Source organism: Pseudophryne corroboree, chromosome 5 (assembly GCF_028390025.1).
Source record: "Pseudophryne corroboree isolate aPseCor3 chromosome 5, aPseCor3.hap2, whole genome shotgun sequence".
NCBI lineage: Eukaryota > Metazoa > Chordata > Amphibia > Anura > Myobatrachidae > Pseudophryne > Pseudophryne corroboree.
This window is the reverse complement of record NC_086448.1, coordinates 293,828,371-293,855,206: the sequence shown is the minus strand read 5'-3', so window position 1 is coordinate 293,855,206 and position 26,836 is coordinate 293,828,371. Positions and strand designations below refer to the sequence as shown.

The following is a 26,836-nucleotide window of genomic DNA, read 5'->3' as shown; positions in this document are numbered from 1 at the left end:
GCTGTCACCAAGCCCAAACCTGTAAACAGTGGGAACAAACCACAACCTAGGAACTCATTTGTGACCTTCACAGATTGGAACATATGAAGAGGCAACAACCAGAAATCATTTAACATTAGCAAAGCCTATAGCTAAGATGAGAATGTGCTAATAAAAGGAGATTTATGGTAGACTTACCATAGTTAAATCTCTTTCTGCGAGGTACACTGGATTACACAGGGAATAACGTCGGGGTGTAGAGTTGGATCTTGATCCGAGGCACCAACAGGCTAAAACTTTGCCTGTTCCCAGGATGCATTGCACTGCCTCCTCTACAGCCCCGCCTCCAGGCACTGGAGCTCCGTTTCGTTAACCAGTCCAATGCAGTGGCAGGCAAAAGAGACGGTAGATGTTAGTCACATAGAACCACATGCTCACGACAGGAGAAGGGACTAGCGGCTAATGTCATACAAACCCAAAGAAGCTAAATGTGCCAGGGTGGGTGCCCTGTGGAATCCAGTGTACCTCGCAGACTGTGTTCAACAGGGAACAACATCAGGGATGTCCTAAAGCAGTCCCTCATGTTAGGAGACACACTGTAGCGGGTACAAGAACATGGTGTCCAAAGGAAGCATCCTGGGAGGTGGAAGTATCAAAGGCATAAAACCTGATGAACGTGTTCACCGAGGACCACGTAGCCACCTTGCACAATTGTTCAGCGGACGCGCCACGGCGGGCCGCCCAAGAAGGTCCAAGACAAGAAAAATGGGCTTTGCTAGCAGCAGGAGCCGGGAGCCCAGCCTACGCATAGGCTTGTGCAATCACCATTCTAAACCATCTGGCCAAGGTCTGCTTATTCGCAGGCCAGTCATGTTTGTGAAAACCAAAGTACAATAAGGGAATCTGACCTCCTGAGCGAGGCAGTCCTCTCTACGTAAATATGGAGAGTCTGTACCACATCCAAAGACAGCTCTTTGGAGGACAAACCAGAAGAGATAACCAGGAGATTGTGGTTCCGGCCTTTAAGATGAAAGATGATACCACCTTAGGTAGATAACCAGGGCGAGTTCTAAAAACTGCCCGGTCATGGTGAAAAATCAGAAAGGGTGGACGACAGGACAAAGCGCCCAAGCCCGACACCATCCTAGCAGAGGCAATAGCCAGCAGAAACAAGACCTTAAACGTAAGATATTTAAGGTCCACAGACTCAAGAGGTTCAAATGAAGACTCTTGTAGAGCCTTCAAAAAAAGGCAGAACCCATGGAGCAACCGGAGGGACATAGGGAGGCTGAATCCGTAAAACACCCTGAGTGAAAGTATGAACGTAAGGGAGAGACGCAATTTTCCTCTGAAACCACACCAAAAAGGCAGAAATATGAACCTTGAGTGAGGCTAGACGAAGTCCAGGCCCTGTTGCAGAAAAGCCAAAAGTCTGGAAGTTTTGAAAGTATATTATTATTATTACCAGTTATTTATATAGCGCACACATATTCCGCAGCGCTTTACAGAGAATATTTGGCCATTCACATCAGTCCCTGCCCCAGTGGAGCTTACAATCTATATTCCCTATCACATGTACATGCACACACATTCATGCTAGGGTTTTTTTTGTTGGGAGCCAATTAACCTACCAGTATATTTTTGGATTGTGGGAGGAAACCGGAGTACCCGGAGGAAACCCTCGCAAGTACGGGGAGAATATACAAACTCCCCACAGTTAGGTCATGGGTTCAATTCCCACCATAACCCTAAGTGCTGTGAGGCGGTAATGCTAACCATTACACCATCCGTACTGCCCATATATGCATCATAATTCTTAACAGCACGCCAGGTGAAGTAAGAATTCCAGATCCTGTGATAAATCCGTGCAGAAGCCGGTTTACGGGCTTTCAACATAGTTTGAATAACCGCCTCAGAGAATCCCTTGGCCCTCAGGAGTGAAGCTTCAAGAGCCACGCCGTCAAAGCCAGTCTGGCCAGGTCCGGATAGACACAAGAGCCCTGACCGAGGAGGTCTGGGCGTTGAGAAAGCAGAAGAGGACGCTCTATCGAGAGACCCTGCAGGTCTGAGAACCAATGCCGTCTGGGCCATGCTGGAGCGACTAGGAGTAGTATTCCTCTTTCTTTCTTAAACTTTCACAGTACCATGGGCACGAGTGATACTGGAGGGAACACATGGCAGCCAAAAGGTCCATGGTATTGCCAGTGTGTCCACGAACGCTGCTCGAGGATCCCTTGTCCTTGATCCGAAGACCGGAACCTTGTGATTGTGTCGGGACGCCATCAGGTCTACATCTGGTAGGCCCCACTTGTCCCCTAAGAGTTGAAAGACTTCCGGATGAAGACTCCACTCTCTGGCGTGAACGTCCTGACGACTGAGGAAATCCGCTTCCCAGTTGAGGACTCCTGGAATGAACACTGCATATATTGCTGGCAGATGGCGTTCCGCCCAACAAAGGATTTTTGACACTTCCATCATTGCCATGCGGCTTCGAGTGCTGCCTTGATTTATGTACGCCACCGTGGTGGTGCTGTCCGATTGTATTTGAACAGGCCTGTTCTGTATCAGAGGCAGTATCAACGCATTGAATACTGCCCGCAATGCCATAATGTTTATCGGGAGGAGAGATTCCTCCCTGGTCCACCGACCCTGGAGAGAGTGTTGCTCTAGCACCGGGCCCCAACCCCGCAGAGTGGCATCCGTTGTCAAGAGGACCCAGTTGCAGATCCAGAAGGGACGGCCCCTGCTCAACTGTTGGTCCTGTAGCCACCAGATCAGTGATAAGACAACCCTCCGGAGTCAAGGAGATCATTTGACACCTGATCCGATGAGGCAGGCCATCCCACTTGCAGAGGACGGGAATGAAATTGAGCGTACTCCACCATGTCGAAAGCCGACACCATGAGGCCTAGTACTTGCATCGATGAGTGTATCGTCACTCTTGGGCGAGAGGAAAAATTTGATCCAGTCCTGAAGTTTCAGGACTTTTTCTGGAGACAAAAACAAATAGTTGGTTGTGTGTGTCCAGTAGTGCCACCAGGTGCACCATGCTCCGAGCAGGGACCAGTGAGAAATTTTTGCAGTTGATAAGCCACCCGTGGGCTTGTAGGAATTGAACAGTCAGTTCCAGACGACTGAAGAATCTCTTGGGAGTTCGCCAGGATCAGCAAGTCGTCCGGATACGGCAGGATCCTGATTCCCCGACGGCAGAGAAGAGCAGTCATCACGGCCATGACCTTGGTGAAGATCCGAGGGCCGTGGCCAATCCAAAAGGCAGTGCCTGGAATTGAAAATGTAGGTTGCCAACAGCAAACCGCCGATATTGCTGATGCGACATGGCAATAGGTATGTGCAGGTAAGCATCCTGTATGTCCAGGGATACCATGTAGTCTTCGGGTTCCATGGCCAGCACTATAGAGTGCAGGGTTTCCATACAGAATTTGGATACTCTCACAAACTTGGTCAATGATTTGAGGTTGAGTATAGTCCGGAAGGGTCCATTTGGCTTCAAATAGTATCCCTGCCTCTCTGAGACAGAGGCACCGGCACTACCACTCCTGTATCCAGGAAGGATTGTACAACCAAGTGTAGAGCTTGCGCTTTTAACGGATCTGCAGGGATAACCGTTGTGCAAAACTGGCGAGGGGGACGTCTCTTGAAAGAGATTGCGTACCCATGAGACAACTTCCCGCACCCAGGCGTTCGAAGTGGTTTTCAAACCAGGCCTGGGCGGACTGCAGAAGTCGTCCTCCCACCCAGGGGTCCATCCCAGAGGGAGGCCCGCCTCATCATGCAGCAGGCTGGTCTTGTTTGGAAGCAGGCCGACGGGCAACCCAGGATTGTTAATTTAGGTTTAGTTGTTTCGGAAGCACGAGCCTGTCGTGGATACGCCTGACCCTTTGCTTTTCCTGGAAGTCAAAAGGAACGAAAGGTTGTACTCTTAGCCTTCGGAACAGAAGGATTAGTATTTGGGAGACATGCAAGTCTTGGCAGTAGCCAAGTCAGTTACAATCTTGTTCAGATCCTCCCCAAATAGGATATCTCCCTTAAAAGGGAGCACCACCAAAGTCTTCTTGGAGTCCAGGTTCACCTTCCAGGACCTCAACCACATAATTCGACGAGCCAGGATGGACGTAGTCGATGCCTTGGCCACCATTACACCTGCATCAGAGGTCGCCTCTTGAATATAGTGGGAGGCTGTGGTTATATAAAACAGATATTGCCTGGCAGTGTCAGAAAAGTCCTGAGGAAGCTCACCTTCAATTGCCTGAACCCATGCTTCAGTAACTTTCGCAGCTCAGGAGGCTGCCATAGTGGGTCTATGTACAGCGCCAGTAAGGGAGTAAATAGACTTCAGGCATCCCTCCACATGCTTATCCGTCGGTTCCTTCAGTGAGGTGACAGTGGTGACAGGCAGAGTAGATGACACCACAAGACGGGCAACATGAGAGTCCACCGGCGGTGGAGTTTCCCACTTGTTACTCAACTCGGCAGGAATAGGATAACGAGCTAGACAGGGAAAACTTCTTTTCTGGTGACAAGGAGTCCTGACGTATGTCAATTAAGTGGTCAGAATGTGGTAAGACTACCTTAGCAACCTTCTGACGTTTGAACTTATCAGGTTTCTTAGACGCAGTAGTAGGCTCAATGTCATCATCTATTTGAAAAATTAGCTTAATAGCCTCCACTAGGTCAGGAAAATCAACCTGGGTTGTAGATTCCTCATCAAAAGCAACTGTATCAGTGTCTGACGGATCACTATATTCCCCATCCTCATCAGCATAATTATCCGAAATACTAATGGATTGTGAGGAAGAAATGGCCCTTTTAGATGACCCTTTGGCCCCAGAGGGGCGTGGAGTAGATTTTTGTCTAACCAAGGATTGATTTAATTGTTGTAATTGGGTAGACACAGAGCATCCGCCCAGGGCGGATTAACTACAGGGACAGTATGTGACTGCAATGGCACAGGAAGTCTCACAGGGGGCTTAAGACGTGTCACAAGTGTACTCAGCATACTCGAGAACGCTGCCCAAGGTGGATCCTAATTGGCCACAGGTACTACAGGTAGACTGGGTGCATGGCACTCAGCGCCTGCACCAGCAGCTAAAACATCTCCATCAGGTAAATTCGTGGTGCCAGTACTGTAGGATGCAGAAGCGTCCGTGGATTTCCCGCCCTGTGTGGCAGACATTATAGGGAACGTAGCCGTAGGGGGTAATGGTACAATATAGCCAGACAAACACAATATCTGCAAAAAAAAAAAAAAATCCTATGTTATGTGACAGTAAACACAAGACACAAAACAGGATTTAAGCGCTATGAAGTGACTGAAACACAGTAAAAATACCAAATTGTATATTCTGTGTAACACACACACACACATATATATATATATATATATACACACACACACACATGTATGACCGGCACTCCAACATCACAACATAGATACCTGGGTGCCCTCCCGTGGCACTACAGAGCCCAGCAGACAACACGAATTGGTGGGCGGCACTCCAAGGATTTGTAAGAGAATTCACAGCTACACAAGCTTTAGTGATCACTAAAGCTTGTGTAGCTGTGAATTCTCTTACAAATCCTTGGAGTGCCGCCCACCAATTCGTGTTATATATATATATGACCCTGCCGCACCTAGTCCCTCAGGGTACAGAATATAGGAATATAGTGATCGCAATATGTGATACAGGAGAATTGAGTCCCACACAACAGCTACAGGCACACTCAGTCACATGTACAATGCAGAAGTTACTACATATAAACAATAAAACTGCACTGGACTAGTAATTTACATATAACTATGTATGAGTATAGATATAACAATGCACAGTAGATACTGGATGTATATCACAGAATCCTTGTACCAAATATTCAGATAGCAGTACACTTGTTCTTAACTAACACTGTCTAAAATGACATGAAGAATACTTAAGTGTCTGTAAAAGCACAGCGCTGATGAGACAGAGCCCTGCAGTCCCGGAGATCAGTCCAGTTAGCAGTGAAGATCGCGCCAAAATCTCAGTCAGGGAGTGAGGGCGAGTGAAATGCAGCTCCAGGGTGGGAACACCAGCAGTAGATGGCACCAGGAGCTGGTGGAGGGGCTACAGGTCAGCACCTTATCCCCTAAGCTGGTCCTCACCACCGGGTACTGTGCAGCCTATAACAAACGGATTTTAGTAAATCCGACCTGTGCTCCTTTGCCCTGGTGGATATAGTGGGGTCCCTGTGCAGTACAGTGTTCACGCCAGCGGCACGGTCCGTCTCCTGGTACCGCGACCGGATTGCGATTAACCAGCGGGTCCCACCTGGGAGACCCTCTACCCTTCTCCCTGATGTGCAGCCACACGATCCAGGAGAGCGTCAGCGGTGTGTGCCTGAAGTCCGGTGCACCTCCGCCGCAGGTACCCGGGAACCAGGCCGCAAATTACAAACTGAGCTCCCGTGCCTGGAGGTGGGGCTATAGAGGAGGCGGTGCAATGCATCCTGGGAACAGTCAAAGCTTTAGCCTGTTGGTGCCACGGATCAAGATCCAACTCTACACTCTGATGTTATTCCCTGTGGAATACCAGTGTACCCCGCTGCAGAAAAACAATTTAATGGTTGGTAGCACATTTGTAGATTTTTGTTTGTCTGATCTCTGGCATAGGGAAACCTGCTTCTCTGCACTGGGCGTCATAAAAAAATTGTATAAAAGTCCGGCACATCCATTAATGAGTATACTTGGCTGGTCTGGTTGCCTGCTTAAAATCACAACTTATTACCCATCTGAAGCGGCACTCCACACAAAGGATACCAATACATTCAGCAATTTAAGGGACACCGTTTCAATGCCACCTTTAATCCCACAGCATTTTCTGATGAAAATGGCATGGGATTAAAGGTGGCATTGAAACGTTGTACCGTACATTGCTGACTGGATTGGTATCAGTTATGCGTGGAGAGCTGCTTCAGATGGGTAAATGATTATCTGTCTCTATAATATTATAGATACATACACACACAGACACATACATATCATTATTTAAAATAGTCTTGAGTGCCACCTCTATGGACCTTTATATTTACCCACCTGCGGCAGGTGTAGGGTATTGGGAAGAAACAGACGCATATTACATTTGGGGCATAAAGGAATGCTGGCTTCACGAAGCAAACTTAGATTTTATTATAAACACACATGCAAAAAAAACAAAACAAAAAAAAAAACACATTAACATACCCGTAACAAGAATGTAAGTTTGGAGTCTCTGTAACAGATGTGTCTTTGTCTGCCATTAGCCACGTCCATCAAGGCTGTTATCACCTGACCCAGGCAGCTCAATGATCTGTTTATGCTGCCAGCTTCCTACATAAAATACAACGCATTTATATTACAGTTTTAACAATGCATATAGTCAGTGCCTTGCTAAAGTATTCACCCCCTTTGGCGTTTTACCTATTTTGTTACATTACAACCTGTAATTTATTTATTTATTTTTTTATCTGAATTTTATATGATGTATCTGCACAAAATAGTCTAAGTTGGTGAAGTGAAATGAGAAAAATTTATATAAAAAATTATTTTTATAAATAAAAATCTGAAAATTGGCACGTGCATATGTATTCACCCACTTTGCTATGAAGCCCCTCAAAAGTTCGGGTGCAAACAGTTACCATCAGAAGTCGCATAATTAGTGAATGAAGTCCACCTGTGTGCAATCTAAGTGTCACATGATCTTTCAGTATAAAAAAAAAAAAAAAATCTGAAAAGGCCCCAGAGGCTGCAACACCACTAAGCAAGAGGCATCACACTATAAAGACCAAGGAGCTCTCCAAATAAGTCAGGGACAAAGTTAAGTACAAGTCAGGGTTGAGTTATAAAAAAAATCTCCAAATCTTTGATGATCCCCCGAAGCACCATCAAATCCATCATCTTCAAATGGAAAGAACATGGTACCACAACAAACCTGCCAAGAGAGGGCTGGCCACCAAAACTCAAAGACCGGGCAAGGAGGGCATTAATCAGAGAGGTAGCACATAGACCAAAAGGTAACCCTGAAGGAGCTGCAGAGTTCCACAGCAGATACTGGCGTATCTGCGCATGTGACTTCAATAAGCCGCACACCCCATAGAGCTGGGCTTTATGGAAGAGTGGTCAGAAAAAATAGGATTTTAATACCTACCGGTAAATCCTTTTCTCTTAGTCCATAGAGGATGCTGGGGACACTTCAAGAACCATGGGTATAGACGGGATCCGCAGGAGACATGGGCATTTTAAGACTTTAAAAGGGGTGTGAACTGGCTCCTCCTTCTATGCCCCTCCTCCAGACTCCAGTTATAGGAACTGTGCCCAGGGAGACGGACATTTCGAGGAAAAAGGATTTATTTTGATTTAAACTAAGGTGAGATACATAACAGCTCACACCTCAAGCATGCCGTACAATAAGGCATTCAACCCAACGCATGCAATGGCATGAATAATGATAGCAACAGGCTGACTATAAACGCAACACAACACGTGTGTAACCATAACCAATATCTACAGATACAGTACGCACTGGGACGGACGCCCAGCATCCTATACGGACTAAGAGAAAAGGATTTACCGGTAGGTATTAAAATTCTATTTTCTCCTACGTCCTAGAGGATGCTGGGGACACTTCAAGAACCATGGGGTTTATACCAAAGCTCAAGAACGGGCGGGAGAGTGCGGATGACTCTGCAGCACCGATTGACCAAACAAGAAGTCCGCCTTAGCCAGGGTATCAAACTTGTAAAACTTTGCAAAAGTGTTTGAACCCGACCAAGTAGCTGCTCGGCAAAGCTGTAATGCCGAGACCCCCCGGGCAGCCGCCCAGGATGAGCCCACTATTCTGGTAGAATGGGCCTTCACCAATTTCGGTAATGGCAATCCAGCCGTAGAATGAGCCTGCTGAATCGTATTACAGATCCAGCATGCAATAGTCTGCTTGGAAGCAGGAGCCCCAATCTTGTTGGGATCATACAGGACAAACAGAGCCTCCGTTTTCCTAATCTGAGCCGTTCTGGCTACATAAATTTTCAAAGCTCTGACCACATCTAGAGACTTTGATTCCGCTAAGGCGTCAGTAGCCACTGGCACCACAATAGGTTGGTTCATGTGAAACGATGACACCACTTTTGGCAGAAATTGCTGACGAGTTCTCAACTCCTCTCTATCTTCATGGAAGATCAAATAAGGGCTCTTGTGAGAGACAAAGCCGCCAATTCAGACACCCACCTTGCAGAGGCCAAGGCCAACAGCATGATCACTTTCCAAGTGACGAATTTCAACTCTACCTTACGTAAAGGTTCAAACCAATGAGATTGCAGGAACTGCAACACCACGTTAAGATCCCATGGTGACATCGGGGGCACAAAGGGAGGTTGGATGTGCAGCACGCCTTTCACGAAAGTCTGAACTTCCGGAAGGGAGGCCAATTCTTTTTGAAAGAAAATTGACAAGGCCGAAATTTGTACTTTAATTGAGTCTAACTTTAGGCCCGCATCCACCCCTGCTTGCAGAAAATGGAGAAAACGGCCCAGCTGAAATTCTTCCGTAGGAGCCTTCTTGGATTCACACCAAGACACATATTTTCTCCAAATACGATAATGTTTCGCCGTTACTTCTTTTCTAGCCTGAAGCAGTGTGGGAATTACTTCACTGGGAACACCCTTTCGGGCTAGGATCCGGCGTTCAACCTCCAAGCCGTCAAACGAAGCCGTGGTAAGTCTTGGTACACGCACGGCCCCTGCTGTAACAGATCCTCTCGTAGAGGAAGAGGCCAGGGATCTCCTATGAGCAATTCCTGAAGATCTGGATACCAGGCCCTCCTTGGCCAGTCTGGAACAATGAGGATTGCATGAACCCTTGTTCTTCTTATGATCTTTATCACTTTTGGAATTAATGGAATCGGAGGGAACACACATACAGACTGAAACACCCACGGTGTCACTAGGGCGTCCACCGCTATTGCTTGAGGGTCCCTCGACCTGGAACAATATCTCAGATCTTTCTTGTTGAGGCGAGACGCCATCATGTCCATTTGAGGAATTCCCCAACGACTTGTCACTTCTGCAAATACCTCTTGATGAAGACCCCACTCTCCTGGATGGAGATCGTGTCTGCTGAGGAAGTATGCTTCCCAGTTGTCCACACCTGGAATGAAGACCGCTGACAGAGCGCTTACATGCCTTTCCACCCAGCGGAAAACTTTTGTGGCTTCTGCCATTGCCGCTCTGCTCTTCATTCTGCCCTGGCGGTTCACGTATGCCACTGCTGTTATGTTGTCCGACTGAATCAAGACGGGCAGATCACGAAGATGATGTTCCGCTTGCAGAAGGCTGTTGTAAATGGCCCTTAATTTATGTGTAGACACGCTTCCTGGCTTGACCATGTTCCCTGGAAACTTTCCCCCTGTGTGACTGCACCCCAGCCTCGGAGACTTGCATCACTGGTCACCAGGATCCAGTCCTGGATACCGAACCTGCGTCCCCCTAGGAGGTGAGAGTTGTGCAGCCACCACAGGAGTGAGATTCTGGTCTTGGAAGACAGGATTATCTGTCGGTGCATGTGCAGATGGGACCCGGACCATTTGTCCAACAGGTCCCACTGAAACACTCTGGCATGGAATCTGCCAAACTGAATGGCCTTGTAGGCCGCCACCATCTTCCCTAGCAACCGAGTGCATTGATGAATCGACACTCTTGCTGGTTTCAGAATCTGTTTGACCAGGTTCTCAATTTCTAGAGCCTTTTCCACTGGAAGAAAAACGCTCTGTAATTCCGTGTCCAGAATCATACCCAAGAATGACAGCCTTGTCGTCGGATCCAACTGTGATTTTGGCAAGTTTAGGAGCCAACCATGTTGTTGCAGAATTGTCAGGGAGAGCGTCATGCTCAGCAGTAATTGTTTCTTGGACCTTGCATTTATCAGGAGATCGTCCAAGTACGGGATAATTGTGACTCCTTGCTTGCGCAAGAGAACCATAATTTCCGCCATAACTTTGGTGAAAACCCTCGGAGCCGTGGACAGACCAAACGGCAATGCCTGAAATTGGTAATGACAATCCTGAACGGCAAACCTCAGGTAAGCCAGATGTGGAGGATATATGGGGACGTGTAAGTAGGCATCCTTTATGTCGACCGACACCATGAAATCCCCTTCCTTCAGACTGGAGATCACTGCTTGGAGAGACTCCATCTTGAATTTGAATTTTCTTAGATAGAAATTGAGGGATTTTAAGTTCAGAATTGGTCTGACCGAGCCGTCCGGCTTCGGGACCACGAACAGGCTTGAATAAAAGCCTTCTCCCTGTTTTGACGGGGGCACCGTGACAATGACTTGATTTTGACATAGCTTTTGTATAGCATCGCATACCACCTTCCTGTCCGGAAGAAAAACTGGTAAGGCTGATTTGAAAAATCGTCGAGGGGGAACGTCTTGAAACTCCAGCTTGTACCCTTGGGACACTATTTCTAATATCCATGGGTCTAGGGCTGAACGAACCCAGAAATGACTGAAGAGCTTGAGATGTGCCCCCACTGGTGCGGACTCCCGCAGAGGAGTCCCAGCGTCATGCGGTGGATTTGGTAGAAGCCGGAGAGGATTCTGCTCTTGGGAACCTGCCACAGCCGGTGACCTTTTTCCCTTTCCTCTTCCACTAGAAGCAAGGAAGGAAGACCCTCGTCCTCTTTTGTATTTATTGGGCCAAAAGGACTGCATCTGGTAGTGGTGCGTTTTCTTTTGTTGTGCAGGAACATAAGGTAAAAATGATGACTTACCCGCGGTAGCCGTAGATACCAGGTCAGCGAGGCCGTCACCAAACAAGACACCACCTTTATAAGGCAGAGACTCCATAGCCTTCTTAGAGGCAGCATCAGCATTCCATTGATGAATCCACAATGCTCTCCTAGCTGAGACTGCCATGGCATTGGCCCTTGATCCCAAAAGGCCAATGTCCCTCGCAGCTTCCTTAAGGTAGGCTGCAGTATCCCTGATCTGACCCAGTGTCAAAAGAATGCTATCCCTATCCAGGATATCTATTTCAGATGACAAGTTATCTGCCCACTTTTCAATAGCGCTACTCACCCACGCCGAAGCAACGGCAGGTCTGAGCAGCGTACTCGTAATGACATAAATGGATTTCAATGTATTTTCCTGCTTACGATCCGCAGGTTCCTTAAGGGCTGCCGTGTCAGGAGACGGAAGCGCCACCTTTTTGGACAGCCGTGATAGAGCTTTGTCCACAGTAGGGGGTGACTCCCACTTTTCCCTATCCTTAGAGGGGAACGGATATTGCACCGGAATTGTCTTGGGAATCTGAAACTTCTTGTCAGGATTTTCCCAAACCTTTTCAAACAGCGTGTTCAGTTCATGAGAGGGAGGGAACGTTACACCTCAGGTTTCTTTCCTTTATACATACAGACCCTTGTATCAGGAACAGCAGGGTCCTCCGTGATATGCAACACATCCTTTATCGCCACAATCATGTACTGAATAGTCTTAGCCAGTTTCGGATTTAATCTGGCATCACTATAATCGACACTGGAGTCAGAGTCCGTGTCGGTATCTGCTATCTGGGTAAAAGAACGCTTTTGTGACCCCGAGGGAGTCTGAACGTGTGACAACACATCCTCCACGGATTTCTTCCATGCCTGGGTCTGAGACTCAGACTTATCCAATCTCTTATTTAATAGAGCCACATTTGCATTCAAAGCACTCAAAACAATTACCCAATCAAGCGACAGCAGTGCCGACAGGGTCACTCCCACAGCCGTTTCTTTCCCTAATCCAGTCTCCTCCTGGGAAGAGCACTCAGCCTCAGACATGCCGACACACGTGTACCAACACCACAAACACACTGGGCATATAGGGGACAGACCCACAGTAAAGCCTGTCAAAGAAACACAGAGGGAGTGTGCCAGCTCACAACCCAGCGCCTATCCCGGTTCTGAAACTTTTTATATAATGCCTCAGACCTGTTAGTGATTTTATATCATTAATCCAGCACCAAATTAACTGTGCCCCCCCACCACCACCGTTTTGCACCCTGTTACTTGATACAGCAGTGTTGAGGAAGGACCAGCGTCTCTGCAGCTCTGTGAAGAGAAAATGGCGCTGATGAGAGCTGTGAGGGCTAAGCCACGCCTCCTTAATGGCACGCTTCAGCCTCGCTGTTTTTTTAAATTATTTATACTGGCGGAGGTTCGGATTTAGTGCCTAGGCACTTAAATACCACATGAGGATTTTATGCTGCCCAGGTCGCCCCTCGCCCTGCACCGCCGCTGTGTGTGTGGGAGCATGGCGCGCAGCGCGGCCGCTGTGCGGTACCTCAAAGCCATCACTGAAGTCTTCTGCTCACCCGTCTTCTGGCTCTGTAAGGGGGGTGACGGCGGGCTCCGGGAACAAGCATCTAGGCGTACCAAGCGTTCAGACCCTCAGGAGCTAGTGGTGTCCTGTAGCCTAAGAAGCAGAGCCTTGAAACTCACAGAAGTAGGTCTGCTTCTCTCCCTCAGTCCCACGATGAAGGGAGCCTGTTGCCAGCAGGTCTCCCTGAAAATAATAAACCTAACAAAAGTCTTTTTCAGAGAAACTCAGGAGAGCTCCTCAGTGTGCATCCAGTCTCACTGGGCACAGATTCTAAACTGGAGTCTGGAGGAGGGGCATAGAGGGAGGAGACAGTTCACACCCCTTTTAAAGTCTTAAAGTGCCCATGTCACCTGTGGATCCCGTCTATACCCCATGGTTCTTGAAGTTTCCCCAGCATCCTCTAGGACGTAGGAGAAAAGCCATTACTTAGTGTTAAAAATAAGAAGGCACGTTTTGAGTTTGCCAAAAGGCATGTGGATGACTCCTTAAATGTATGGAGGACGGTGCTCTGGACAGATGAGACTAAAATTGAACTTTTCATCCACCAAGGAAAACTATGTCTGGCGCAAACCCAACACATCCCATCACCCCTAGAACACCATCCCCACAGTGAAACATGGTGGTGGCAGCATCATGCTGTGGGGATGTTTTTCAGCAGCAGGGACTGGGAAACTGTTTCGAGTCGAGGGAAAGATGGATGGTGCTAAATACAGGGATATTCTTGAGCAAAACCTGTTTCAGTCTGCCGGTGATTTGAGACTGGGACGGAGGTTCACCTTACAGCAGGACAATGACCCGAAGCATACTGATAAAGCAACACTCAAGTGGTTTAAGGGGAAACAATTAAAAGGTGTTGGAATGGCCTAGTCAAAGCTAATTGGGAATCTGTGGTCAGACTTGAAAATTGCTGTTCACAAGTGGAAACCATCCAACATGAAGGTGCTGAAGCAGTTTTGCCTTGAGGAATGGGAAACAATCCCAGTGGCAAGATGTGGCAAGCTCATAGCGACTTGCAGCTGTAATTGCCGCAAAAGGTGGCTCTACAAAGTACTGACTTTAGATGGGTGAATAGTTATGCACGCTGAAGTTTTCTGTTATTTTGTCCTATTTGTTGCTTGCTTCACAATAAAAAAATAAAAAAAAATAACACATCTTCAAAGTTGTAGGCATGTTCTGTGAATCAAATAATGCAAACCTTCAAACAATCCATTTTAATTCCAGATTGCGACACAAAAACACATGAAAAATGCAAAGGGGGGTGAATACTTTAGCAAGGCACTGTAGTATTTGAGTGTTCATCCAGAGTCTACATCTGTGTTTCCCAAACTGTATTCCTTGGAACCCTGGGATGCTGCGAGGCTCCTGCACTGTTGCCTTGGGTCAGTGGTCCAGGACCAATTCAAATTATTTACGGTCAATTTGATTAACAGCCACTAGCACTAGTTTTGCCTATCATAAATGTGTGGACAATTAGAGGCCCAACTGTACATCACCACATAACTGACCCTCAGGACGACCGGTAGGCACAATATACGTAAAATATTTTTTTTTAAAGTATCAATAAAAAATTTTTTTTTTAAACTTTTATCCAAGAAGTGCAGTGAAAAAAAAACACTAGTCTATATGATTAAGTTAATTATGTATAGCTTAGCATCTGATCAAACAAAACCAAAAACACAATAGTGGCCACAATAGTGATGTGGCCTCTAATCTTCAGTGTCACCTAAACTCTCACTTCCTTAATATTTTAAAGCAATCATACACTCTGGAGTCCACAACTCTTAACCATGGTGAATTGGTACATGATATCCTGATGCAAACAATGATAAGTGAAAAACGTGCTTAGCATTTGTTACTTGTCTATGTAAAGGTGACCATACATCATCATCATCATCACATAGGTTCTCGAATTCAGCCAACAAAACCTCAAACAGGCCATGTTTTCCATGTCTCCTTTCCAATTAACCAATTAACTCTATTGGCAAAATTAAATTGTTTATCGCTCCTGATCTCATGTCTAAAGTAACTGGAGATTGAGGGGGGAGGGTTTAAGAGGTCTCTGAAGGCCCACAGTCTCTGTAGGCCCACTCTACGAGATCGGTGGGGTCCTTTATCATGCCCAGACTTACCCATGTAAAATGGCTAAACCCAAAAAAAGTGCTGGGCGTGATGCGAAAAGTGGCGTTTGAGCGCTCAAACAAGTCACATCTCATTCTGAGGCCAACAGAAAATAGGATTTTAATTACCTACCGGTAATCCTTTTCTCATAGTCCATAAGGGATACTGAGTACGATGAGATATAGACGGGGTCCAAAAGAGCCAGTGCACTTTAAAGAAATTTCTTCAACTGGGTGTGCTGGCTCCTCCCCTCTATGCCCCCTCCCACAGGCAGTTACAGGCAAAACAGTGCCCGAAGGAGAAAGGACATACACGAGAGAAGGAACATAACAATGAGTGGTGAGAGTTATACACTAGCACACCACGAACATAAAACCACCAGCAACAGCTGGTAACTAAACAGCAACAGCTGAACGGGTCACCATAGAAAAGACAACCTGCAGAAAAGTCAACGCACTCAGGCGGGTGCCCAATATCCCTTATGGACTACGAGAAAAGGATTTACCGTTGGGTAATTAAAATCCTATTTTCTCCAGCATCCATAAGGGATATTGGGGAGACTTAGTACAATGGGGATGTCCCAAAGTTTCCAGAACGGGCGGGAACGTGCGGAAACTTCTGAAGCACTACCTGCCCAAACTGGGTATCCTCTTTGGCAAGGGTATCAAACCTGTAGAACTTCAAAGGTGTTCTACCCCGACTAGATAGCAGCTCGACATAGTTGCAAGGTCAAGACTCCACAGCCGCCCAGGAAGACCCCACCGATCTCGTAGAGTGGGCCTTCAGAGACTGTGGAACAGGTAAGGCTGACGACACATAGGCCTGTTGGATAGTAAGCCTAAGCCAACGAGCAATAGACTGCTTTGAAGCAGGACAACCCTTTTTCTGCGCATCATAGACCGCGAACAAAGAATCAGTCTTTCTGATCCGAGCCGCTCTCTTAACATAGATCTTCAAGGCTCGCACCGCATCCAATGCCTCCGGAGGAGCAGAAGAGCCAGAACCTGACAGAACCACAATAGGTTGATTCAAGTGGAACGTAGAGACAACCTTCGGCAGGAACTGCTGCCTAGTCCTGAGCTCCGCTCTGTCTCTGTAAAAGACCAAGTACGGAATTTTACATGATAAGGCCCCAAATTCTGAGACACGCCTAACAGAAGCCAGGGCCAGTAACACCACCGTCTCCCACGTGAGGTACTTGTCTTCTACAGTCATCAGTGGTTCAAACCAGGAGGACTCTAGAAACTCAAACACAACATTCAAATGCAAGGATGCCACAAAAGGAGGTTGTATGTGAAGTACCCCTTGCAAAAAAGGCTGAACTTCTGGCAACACTGCCAATTTCTTCTGAAAGAAGATAGAGAACAGAAATCTGGACCTTAATGGAACCCAGACGTAAGCCCTTGTCCACACCAGCCTTTAGGAAACATAGGAAACGTCCCAAGTTGAACTCCGCAGGCGGGTACGTGCAGTCCTCGCACCAAGAAACATATCTTCTCCAGATGTGATGATAGTGTTTTGACGTCACAGGCTTCCTGGACTGAACCATGGTAGCAATGACCTTCTTGGAAACACCCTTGTGAGCTAGGATGTTCCACTCAACCTTCATGTCGTCAAACAAAGTCACCGTAAGTCCGGGTAGACGAATGGTCCTGGTTGAAGAAGATCTCTTCTTAGTGGGAGAGGGTCTTTGATGGACATGTTCAGAAGATCCGCGTACCATGCCCTCAGAGGCCAATCCGGGACTATCAGAATTGCCTGGATTCCATGATTTCGGATTCACTTTAGCACCCTTGGGAGTAATGGGATCGGAGGAAACAGGTAGATCATCCAGTAAGGCCAAGGCGATGTCAATGTATCCACTGCCCTTGCCTGAGGGTCCCTGGTTCGGGAGCAATACCAACGAAGCTTCTTGTTGAGTCAAGGAGCCATCATGTCTATTTACGGACAGCCCCACCGGTCGATGATCTGCTGAAACACCTGATGGTGGAGCCCCGACTCCCCCGGGTAGAGATCGTGATGACTCAGGAAGACCGCTTACCAGTGGTCTACTCCCGGAATGAAAATTGCCAACATTGCCCTTGCATTTCTTTCTGCCCAGAGGAGTATCTTTGACACCTCTCGCATGAAGGCCCTGCTTTTTGTCCCCCCTTGCCGACTTATGTAACGCCACTGCTGTGGCGTTGTCCAACTGTACTTGGATCGCATGATCCCCGAGTAGAGTAGAGGCCTGAAGCAGAGCACTGCAGATCGCCCGAAGTTCCAGAACGTTGATCGGAAGGAGGGCTTTGTGGGCTGACCACCTGCCCTGGAACTGAGCCCCCTGGGTGACGGCACCCCATCCTCTCAGACTCGCATCCGTCAATGAGGAGGATCCAATCCTGAATCCCTAAACTTCGGCCTTCTGGGAGATTGGAAGACTGCAGCCACCACAGGAGGGAAATCCGGGCCTGAGGTGACAGCCGTATTATCCGGTGCATCTGTAGATGTGACCCGAACCACTTGCTCAGGAGATCCAAATGAAATGTTCTGGCATTGAACCTTCCATATTGGATTGCCTCGTATGAGGCTACCATCTTTCCCAATAATCTTATGCAAAGATGGATGGATATTCGAGCAGGTCGGAGAACCATGCAGACCATCTCCTGAAGTGTCCTCGCCTCGTCCTCTGGGAGAAACACTTTCTGGGCCACAGTATCCAGTAACATCCCCAGGAACAGAAGCTGCTGAGTTGGCTCCAGGTGGGACTTTTGTAATTTGAGAATCCACCCATGGCGTGATAAAAGTTGTATGTTGCCGTGGACATGGAGCAATAAAACCTCCCTGGATCTTGCTTTTATCAGGAGATCGTCCAGGTAAGGGACAACATTGACCCCCTGGACCCGGAACATCATCTCCGCCATTACCTTCACGAACACTCTCTGAGCTGTGGACAGGCCAAAGGGTAGCGCCTGGAACAGGTAGTGATCGTCCAGTAGGGCAAACCTCAGATAAGCCTGATGAGGTGGCCAAATCGGAATATGGGGATAGGCGTCCTTGATATCCAGGGAGACCATGAATTTCTGTTCTTTCAGGCCAGCAATCACTTCTTGCAAGGATTCCATTTTGAATTTGAAAACCTTTAGGTAAGTGTTCAAGAAATTTAGATTCAAAATGGGCCTTACCGAACCGTCCGGTTTCTGTACCACAAACAGGTTGGAGTAATAACCCTTTCCCTGTTGTTGTATTGGTACTGGAACAATGACGTGGGACTGGACCAACTTTTAGATGGCCTGTTGCAACATAATCTGCATATCCTCCAAAGCTGGTAAACTGGATTTGAAAAATCGTTGGGGAGGAGTACCGTCGAACTCTAGCTTGTAGCCCTGAGAAATGAGGTCCTTGACATCGGAATCCTGGCAGGAACTCTCCCAGATGCTGCTGAAGTGACGCAGTCGAGCTCCCACCTCGAGATCCCCTCGGGGTGAATGGGCACAGTCATGCTGAGGACTTAGTGGAAGCAGAACTGGTGCTCTGTTCCTGAGAACCGGTGCTTGGTTTTCTTGTATTACCTCTGGTTCCTTAAGCCGCATTGGAGGCACCTCTGGCCCTAGATCGAAATATGTTAGACCGAAAGGACTGAACAGACGACCCCGGGTAGGAACGCCTAGCCGGCGGGGCCCCAGAGTGGAGAAACGTGGATTTCCCCGCAGTAACTTTAGAAATTCATGTATCCAACTCAACCCTGAAGAGCCATTCCCCAGTAAAGGGGAGAGATTCCACACTGCGCTTGGACTCTGTGTCCGCTATCTACTGACACAACCACAAGGCCCTGTGCGCCGACACTGCCATGGAAGAAGTCCTAGCATTAATATTGCCCATCTCCTTGAGAGTCACACAGGACGCGTGTAGTGTCCTGAATGTGTTTCAGGAGAGTCACCATAGTGACCAGATGCCCTCCTGAATTTGAGTAGCCCATGAATGAATGGGTCATCCAGCAACACGCAATGACTGGCCTTTGCGATACACCTGCTGCCATGTAAATAGATTTGAGTGTAGCCTCTATTTGTCCTGGATGTGCCGTAGGAGAGTTACCATAGTAACCAGGGGAATATCCCCGGAGAGGCCCTCCTGAATTTGAGCAGCCCACGTATGAATGGCATGGGTCACCCAGCAACCTGCTATGACCGGCCTTTGAGATACACCTGCTGCTGTGTAGTTAGACTTTAGTGTAGTCTCTATTTTTCTGTCCCCAGGGTCCTTCATGGTAAAGAAGCCTGGGGCAGGCAGCACCTTTTAAGACAGTCAAGAAATGGATACGTCAACCACCGGGGGTTCTTCAGGAGCAAATGGGAAAGTGTGCAAAAATCTTTTTGACACTTGGTATATTTTGTCTAAATTTTTCCAGGCTAATTTAAATAGGTCATCTAACTCTGCAGAATCGGGGAAAGTGACATTAGGCTTGTTCTGTGTAAAGAAAAACGACTGCTGTGACGCAGCATCCTCTAGAGGGAATTTTAGCATGTTCCGTAAAGCCAGAATGAGGGGTTCAATACCCTGAGCAAAAGTTGAATCCCCACTAACGGGATCCAAGTCATTTCCGTCCTCCTGTAGCTCATCATCTGAATCAGAGAGTAAGGCAGGTAAACACGCTTTTGTGGTCCTGAGTAAGAGAGGGGGGACTGTGTAACATCTGCCCTGGCAGCCAGGTAGTAGCAGAGTTTTTTGCGCACTAGCAGTGAGTTGTGATGACATAACAGACATCATAATTTTAATGACACTGAGCCAGGAAGGCTCCTGACCCTTCCCCCTCAGCCAACTCATGGAGTTGTGAAGACTGGCTGCATTGTTCACAGGATACAGAATCAGATGTCGAGGGAGAGAATCTGGTGCGACACACACTGCATAATTTGTGTTTACCCATATTCACAGTAGAGCACAGTTATATACACATACACACAGACAAGTAATTAATTAGCAAGCCTGCCCTTACTGTATGTGAGAGGGAGACAGAGAAAAAAACCAGCACACCCCAGCTACACAGCCCCAGTGAGGCTGTAAGCTATTATATCACAGTGAAACACCTATGATTACTGTCCATTATAGGACACAGATTGTGTACAATAGCGGCTCTCCACCTTTGCTACACCCTGTACCAGTTTTCCAGCGTTTCCTGGGAAACTGGTGTCTGGAGGAGCTGTGTGTGCCTGCTGCTGCAGCTGTAAGCAGAGGAAGGTGCCAAAATGCCGCTGGTCCTGCTCTGAGTTAGCTCTTCTCCGCCCCCCAATGGTGCTGGAGCTACAGTGTTTTTTATACTAGCAATGTCTCCCAAATAGCTTAAAAACATCACACAAGTGTTCGATTAAGCCACTGCTAGCCAGAGTACATGGGGGCTATAGCGGACACCCCCCCCCCCCCCCCCCAAGGAGGGTCCCGTATGCCTCCCCTGCGTGTCAGCCGCACCTTGCCGCGCTGTGATTGTGACCGCCAAGGTGCAGTGCTCTGCTGTACAAACAACCTCTCAGGACCAGGTGGTCCTGCAGCGGGAGAGCGGCTCCGACACCTCGCAAGGCCAGTGACCGTCCCCCCCCTAACTCCCACGGTGCAGGTATGCTGTTGCCCAAACTGCATACCGAAAATAATAAAGATTGAAAATAAACTGAAGAAAACGCTATAGAGCTGCAGAGCTGTGCATCCTCTCCTGAGGGTACTTTTTTCTAAACTGCCTGTGGGAGGGGGCATAGAGGGGAGGCGCCAGCACACCCAGTTGAAGAAATTTAAAGTGCAACGGCTCCTTTGGACCCCTCTCTATACCCCATCGTACTAAGTCTCCCCAATATCACTTATAGATGCTAGAGAAAGTTTGTTTTGGGGTGTTATTTTGTGTTTAACGTTTTTATCCAAATTTGTTGAAATGCGTCCCCTCGCGGATTCGCTCCGCTCGCCATACTTCGGGCTCAGTGGTGCGCCAAGGTTACTAAAGGTAATAGTTTGTGACATGGAAAGTAAATGTAGGGGAAAAAAAAAAAAAAAAAAAAAAGTGTGCACCATGTGTGTCGACCTTTTGACCATATGGCATCAACCTATTGACTAATTGTTGTGGAAAGGATCACATATACTGGATTAGAAGGTTCAAGCAGTTCCTTTATTCTCAGCCATGTAACAGCATCAGCTTAGCTTTAGGCAGCATACACTTCACAGCGGGTGTAGTATGGTATGCCGGCAGCCGGGCTCCCGGCGACCAGCATACCGGGAGCCTGACCGCCGGCATACAGATATCGTTGCGAGCGCAAATGAGCCCCTTGCGGCCGCGCTACGCTATATTATTTTCCCTCTAGGGGGGTCGTGGACCCCCACGAGGGAGAAAAAGTGTCGGTATGCCGGCTGTCGGGATTCCGGCGCCGGTATACTGTGCGCCGGGATCCCGACAGTCGGCATACTGAAGACCACCCTTCACAGCAGAGCAGTTCACATTTCACAGGCAAGTTGATGACATGGATTCCTACAATAATCCCACACCCCCAGCCTATCGTCCCGGTGACTGGATCACCATCGGAAGCCCTGTGGAACTGCACTGACAACTTTAAAGGCAGATGTCAAGTGCTGTTAATTAGCCTTGTACATGGTTTACCACTGATCCCAGGAAAACCTGGACTGGATCTCATTAGACCATGCTATTTAGTGCCCCATCTCTGCACAAACCTGCTGCTCCACCTCATGTGAAAGCACACTGTCCCTGTCATCACACTAACATTGGAACCCAATCTCACCCCACATGTGGATTTCATAAAATATATCAGTGAGTAATAAATACACCTACTGGGTGACTTGAAAAACGTGATATATTTTTGGTCCTGAGGACAGAGACACCACTGCATAATCAGATAAAAAATGTCAGACAGACAAACCAATTACCTAACATGCAAAAAATAAGATTTTACTCACCGGTAAATCTGTGAAACAGGTGATGGCAATCATACATTACCAGGAAAGTCCAGGAACAGAGCATTTCCTCCCTCATGGAGAGGGTCAGGTAGGCAAGTATGCGTAAGGACCATGGGGAATAGACGGGCTCCGCAGGAGACTGGGCACTCTAAGAAAGATTTAGTACTACTGGTGTGCACTGGCTCCTCCCTCTATGCCCCTCCTCCAGACCTCGGTTAAGGAAACTGTGCCCGGAAGAGCTGACATTACAAGGAAAGGATTATGGAATCCAGGGTAAGACTCATACCAGCCACACCAATCACACCGTATAACTTGTGATAACATACCCAGTTAACAGTAAGAACAACAAGAAAGCATCAACCACAGATGCCAACATAACATAACCCTTTATTAAGCAATAACTATATACACGTATTGCAGAAAGTCCGCACTTGGGACGGGCGCCCAGCATCCACTACGGACTACGAGAAATAGATTTACCGGTGAGTAAAATCTTATTTTCTCTAACGTCCTAGTGGATGCTGGGGACTCCGTAAGGACCATGGGGATTATACCAAAGCTCCCAAACGGGCGGGAGAGTGCGGATGACTCTGCAGCACCGAATGGGCAAACACAAGGTCCTCCTCAGCCAGGGTACCAAACTTGTAGAATTTTGCAAAGGTGTTTGAACCCGACCAAGTAGCTGCTCAGCAAAGCTGTAATGCAGAGACCCCTCGGGCAGCCGCCCAAGAAGAGCCCACTTTCCTTGTGGAATGGGCTTTTATCGATTTTGGATGCGGCAATCCCAACGCAGAATGAGCCTGCTGAATCGTGTTACAGATCCAGCGAGCAATAGTCTGCTTTGAAGCAGGAGCACCCAGCTTGTTGGATGCATACAGGATAAACAGCGAGTCAGTTTTCCGGACTCCAGCCGTTCTGGCCACATAAATCTTCAAAGCCCTGACTACATAAAGCAACTTGGAATCCTCCAAGTCACGAGTAGCCGTAGGCACCACAATAGGTTGGTTCAAATGAAAAGATGACACCACCTTCGGCAGAAATTGTGGACGAGTCCGTAATTCTGCCCTGTCCACATGGAAAACCAGATAGGGGCTTTTACATGACAAAGCCGCCAATTCTGACACACGCCTAGCCGAAGCGAAGGCCAATAGCATGACCACCTTCCACGTGAGATACTTTAGCTCCACGGTCTTAAGTGGCTCAAACCAGTGGGATTTCAGGAAACCCAACACCACATTGAGATCCCGAGGTGCCACTGGTGGCACAAAAGGGGGCTGAATATGCAGCACTCCCTTAACAAACGTCTGAACCTCAGGAAGAGAAGCCAGTTCTTTTTGAAAGAAAATGGATAGGGCTGAAATCTGGACCTTTATGGACCCCAACTTCAAGCCCATAGTCACTCCAGACTGTAAGAAGTGCAGGAACCGGCCCAGCTGGAATTCCTCTGTAGGGGCCTTCCTGGCCTCACACCAAGGAACATATTTTCGCCATATACGGTGATAGTGTTTTGCTGTCACGTCCTTCCTAGCCTTTATTAGCGTAGGAATAACTTCATCCGGAATGCTTTTTTCGGCTAGGATCCGGCGTTCAACCGCCATGCCGTCAAACGCAGCCGCGGTAAGTCTTGGAACAGACAGGGCCCCTGTTGCAACAGGTCCTGTCTGAGAGGCAGAGGCCATGGGTCCTCTGTGAGCATTTCTTGCAGTTCCGGGTACCAAGTCCTTCTCGGCCAATCCGGAACAATGAGTATTGTTCTCACTCCTCTTTTTCTTACGATTCTCAGCACCTTGGGTATGAGAGGAAGAGGAGGAAATACATAGACCGACTGGAACACCCACGGTGTCACTAGTGCGTCCACAGCTATCGCCTGAGGGTCCCTTGACCTGGCGCAAATAAGATTTTACTCACCGGTAAATCTATTTCTCGTAGTCCGTAGTGGATGCTGGGAACTCCGTAAGGACCATGGGGAATAGACGGGCTCCACAGGAGACTGGGCACTCTAAAAGAAAGATTAGGTACTATCTGGTGTGCACTGGCTCCTCCCTCTATGCCCCTCCTCCAGACCTCAGTTAGGATACTGTGCCCGGAAGAGCTGACACAATAAGGAAGGATTTTGAATCCCGGGTAAGACTCATACCAGCCACACCAATCACACCGTATAACTCGTGATACTATACCCAGTTAACAGTATGAAATATAACTGAGCCTCTCAACAGATGGCTCAACAATAACCCTTTAGTTAGCCAATAACTATATACAACTATTGCAGACAATCCGCACTTGGGATGGGCGCCCAGCATCCACTACGGACTACGAGAAATAGATTTACCGGTGAGTAAAATCTTATTTTCTCTGACGTCCTAGTGGATGCTGGGAACTCCGTAAGGACCATGGGGATACCACCATTGCTCCCAAACGGGCGGGAGAGTGCGGATGACTCTGCAGCACCGAATGAGAGAACTCCAGGTCCTCCTCAGCCAGGGTATCAAATTTGTAGAATTTAGCAAACGTGTTTGCCCCTGACCAAGTTGCAGCTCGGCAAAGTTGTAAAGCCGAGACCCCTCGGGCAGCCGCCCAAGATGAGCCCACTTTCCTCGTGGAATGGGCTGTTACTGATTTAGGATGCGGCAATCCAGCCGCAGAATGCTCCAGCTGAATTGTGCTACAAATTCAGCGAGCAATAGTCTGCTTAGAAGCAGGAGCACCTATTTTGTTGGGTGCCTACAGGATAAAAAACGAGTCAGTTTTCCTGACTCCAGCCGTCCTGGAAATATAAATTTTTAAGGCCCTGACTACGTCCAGTAACTTGGAATCTTCCAAGTCCCTAGTAGCCGCAGGCACTACAATAGGTTGGTTCAAGTGAAAAGCTGATACAGGTTGAGTCTCCCTTATCCAAAATGCTTGGGACCAGAGGTATTTTGGATATGGGATTTTTCCGTATTTTGGAATAATTGCATACCATAATGAGATATCATGGTGATGGGACCCAAGTCTAAGCACAGAATGCATTTATGTTACATATACACCTTATACACACAGCCTGAAGGTCATTTTAGCCAATATTTTTTATACATTTGTGCATTAAACAAAGTGTGTGTACATTCACACAATTCATTTATGTTTCATATATACCTTATACACACAGCCTGCAGGTCATTTAATACAATATTTTTAACAACTTTGTGTATTAAACAAAGTTTGTGTTCATTGAGCCATCAAAAAACAAAGGTTTCACTATCTCACTCTCACTCAAAAAATTCCGTATTTCGGAATATTTGGATATGGGATACTCAACCTGTACCACCTTAGGGAGAAACTGGGGACGAGTCCTCAATTCTACCCTATCCATATGGAAAATCAGATAAGGGCTTTTACATGACAAAGCCGCCAATTCTGACACACGCCTGGCCGAAGCCAAGGCCAATAACATGACCACTTTCCACATGAGATATTTCAAATCCACAGTTTTAAGTGACTTAAACCAATGTGATTTTAAGAAACTCAACACCACGTTGAGATCCCAAGGTGCCACAGAAGGCACAAAAAAGGGGCTGAATATGTAGCACTCCCTTTACAAATGTCTGAACTCCAGGCAGTGAAGCCAGTTCTTTCTGGAAGAAAATCGACAGAGCCGAAATCTGGACCTTAATGGAACCCAAATTTAGGCCCATAGTCACTCCTGACTGTAGGAAGTGCAGAAAACGACCCAGCTGAAATTCCTCTGTTGGGACCTTCCTGGCCTCACACCACGCAACATATTTTCGCCAAATACGGTGATAATGGTTTGCGGTTACTTCTTTCCTGGCTTTTATCAGCGTAGGAATGACTTCCTCCGGAATGCCCTTTTGCTTTAGGATCCGGAATTCAACCGCCATGCCGTCCAACGCAGCCGCGGTAAGTCTTGGAACAGACAGGGCCCCTGCTGTAGCAGATCCTGTCTGAGCGGTAGAAGCCATGGGTCCTCTGATATTATATCTTGAAGTTCTGGGTACCAAGCTCTTCTTGGCCCATCCGGAACCACGAGTATCGTTCTTACTCCTCGTTTTCTTATTATTCTCAGTACCTTTGGTATGAGAGGCAGAGGAGGGAATACATAAACCGACTGGTACACCCACGGTGTCACTAGAGCGTCCACAGCTATTGCCTGAGGGTCCCTTGACCTGGCGCAATATCTAGTTTTTTGTTTAGGCGGGACGCCATCATGTCCACCTGTGGCCTTTCCCAACGGTTCACCAACAGTTGGAAGACTTCTGGATGAAGTCCCCACTCTCCCGGGTGTCGGTCGTGTCTGCTGAGGAAGTCTGCTTCCCAGTTGTCCACTCCCGGAATGAACACTGCTGACAGTGCTAAGACGTGATTTTCCGCCCATCGGAGAATCCTTGTGGCTTCTGCCATCGCCATCCTGCTTCTTGTGTCGCCCTGTCGGTTTAC

At 47.7% G+C, this 26,836-nt stretch overlaps 1 protein-coding gene across 1 annotated transcript in view; it reads right to left on the bottom strand.

Moving 5' to 3' along the window:
- The window catches only part of KIF15 (kinesin family member 15), a 438,779-nt gene that overhangs the window by 290,865 nt on the left and 121,078 nt on the right, over window positions 1-26,836 (bottom strand). The window contains exon 9 of the mRNA XM_063922408.1: window positions 7,214-7,339. Coding sequence (XP_063778478.1) covers window positions 7,214-7,339 — 126 coding nt within the window. The remainder of the gene's footprint in view (window positions 1-7,213; window positions 7,340-26,836) is intronic.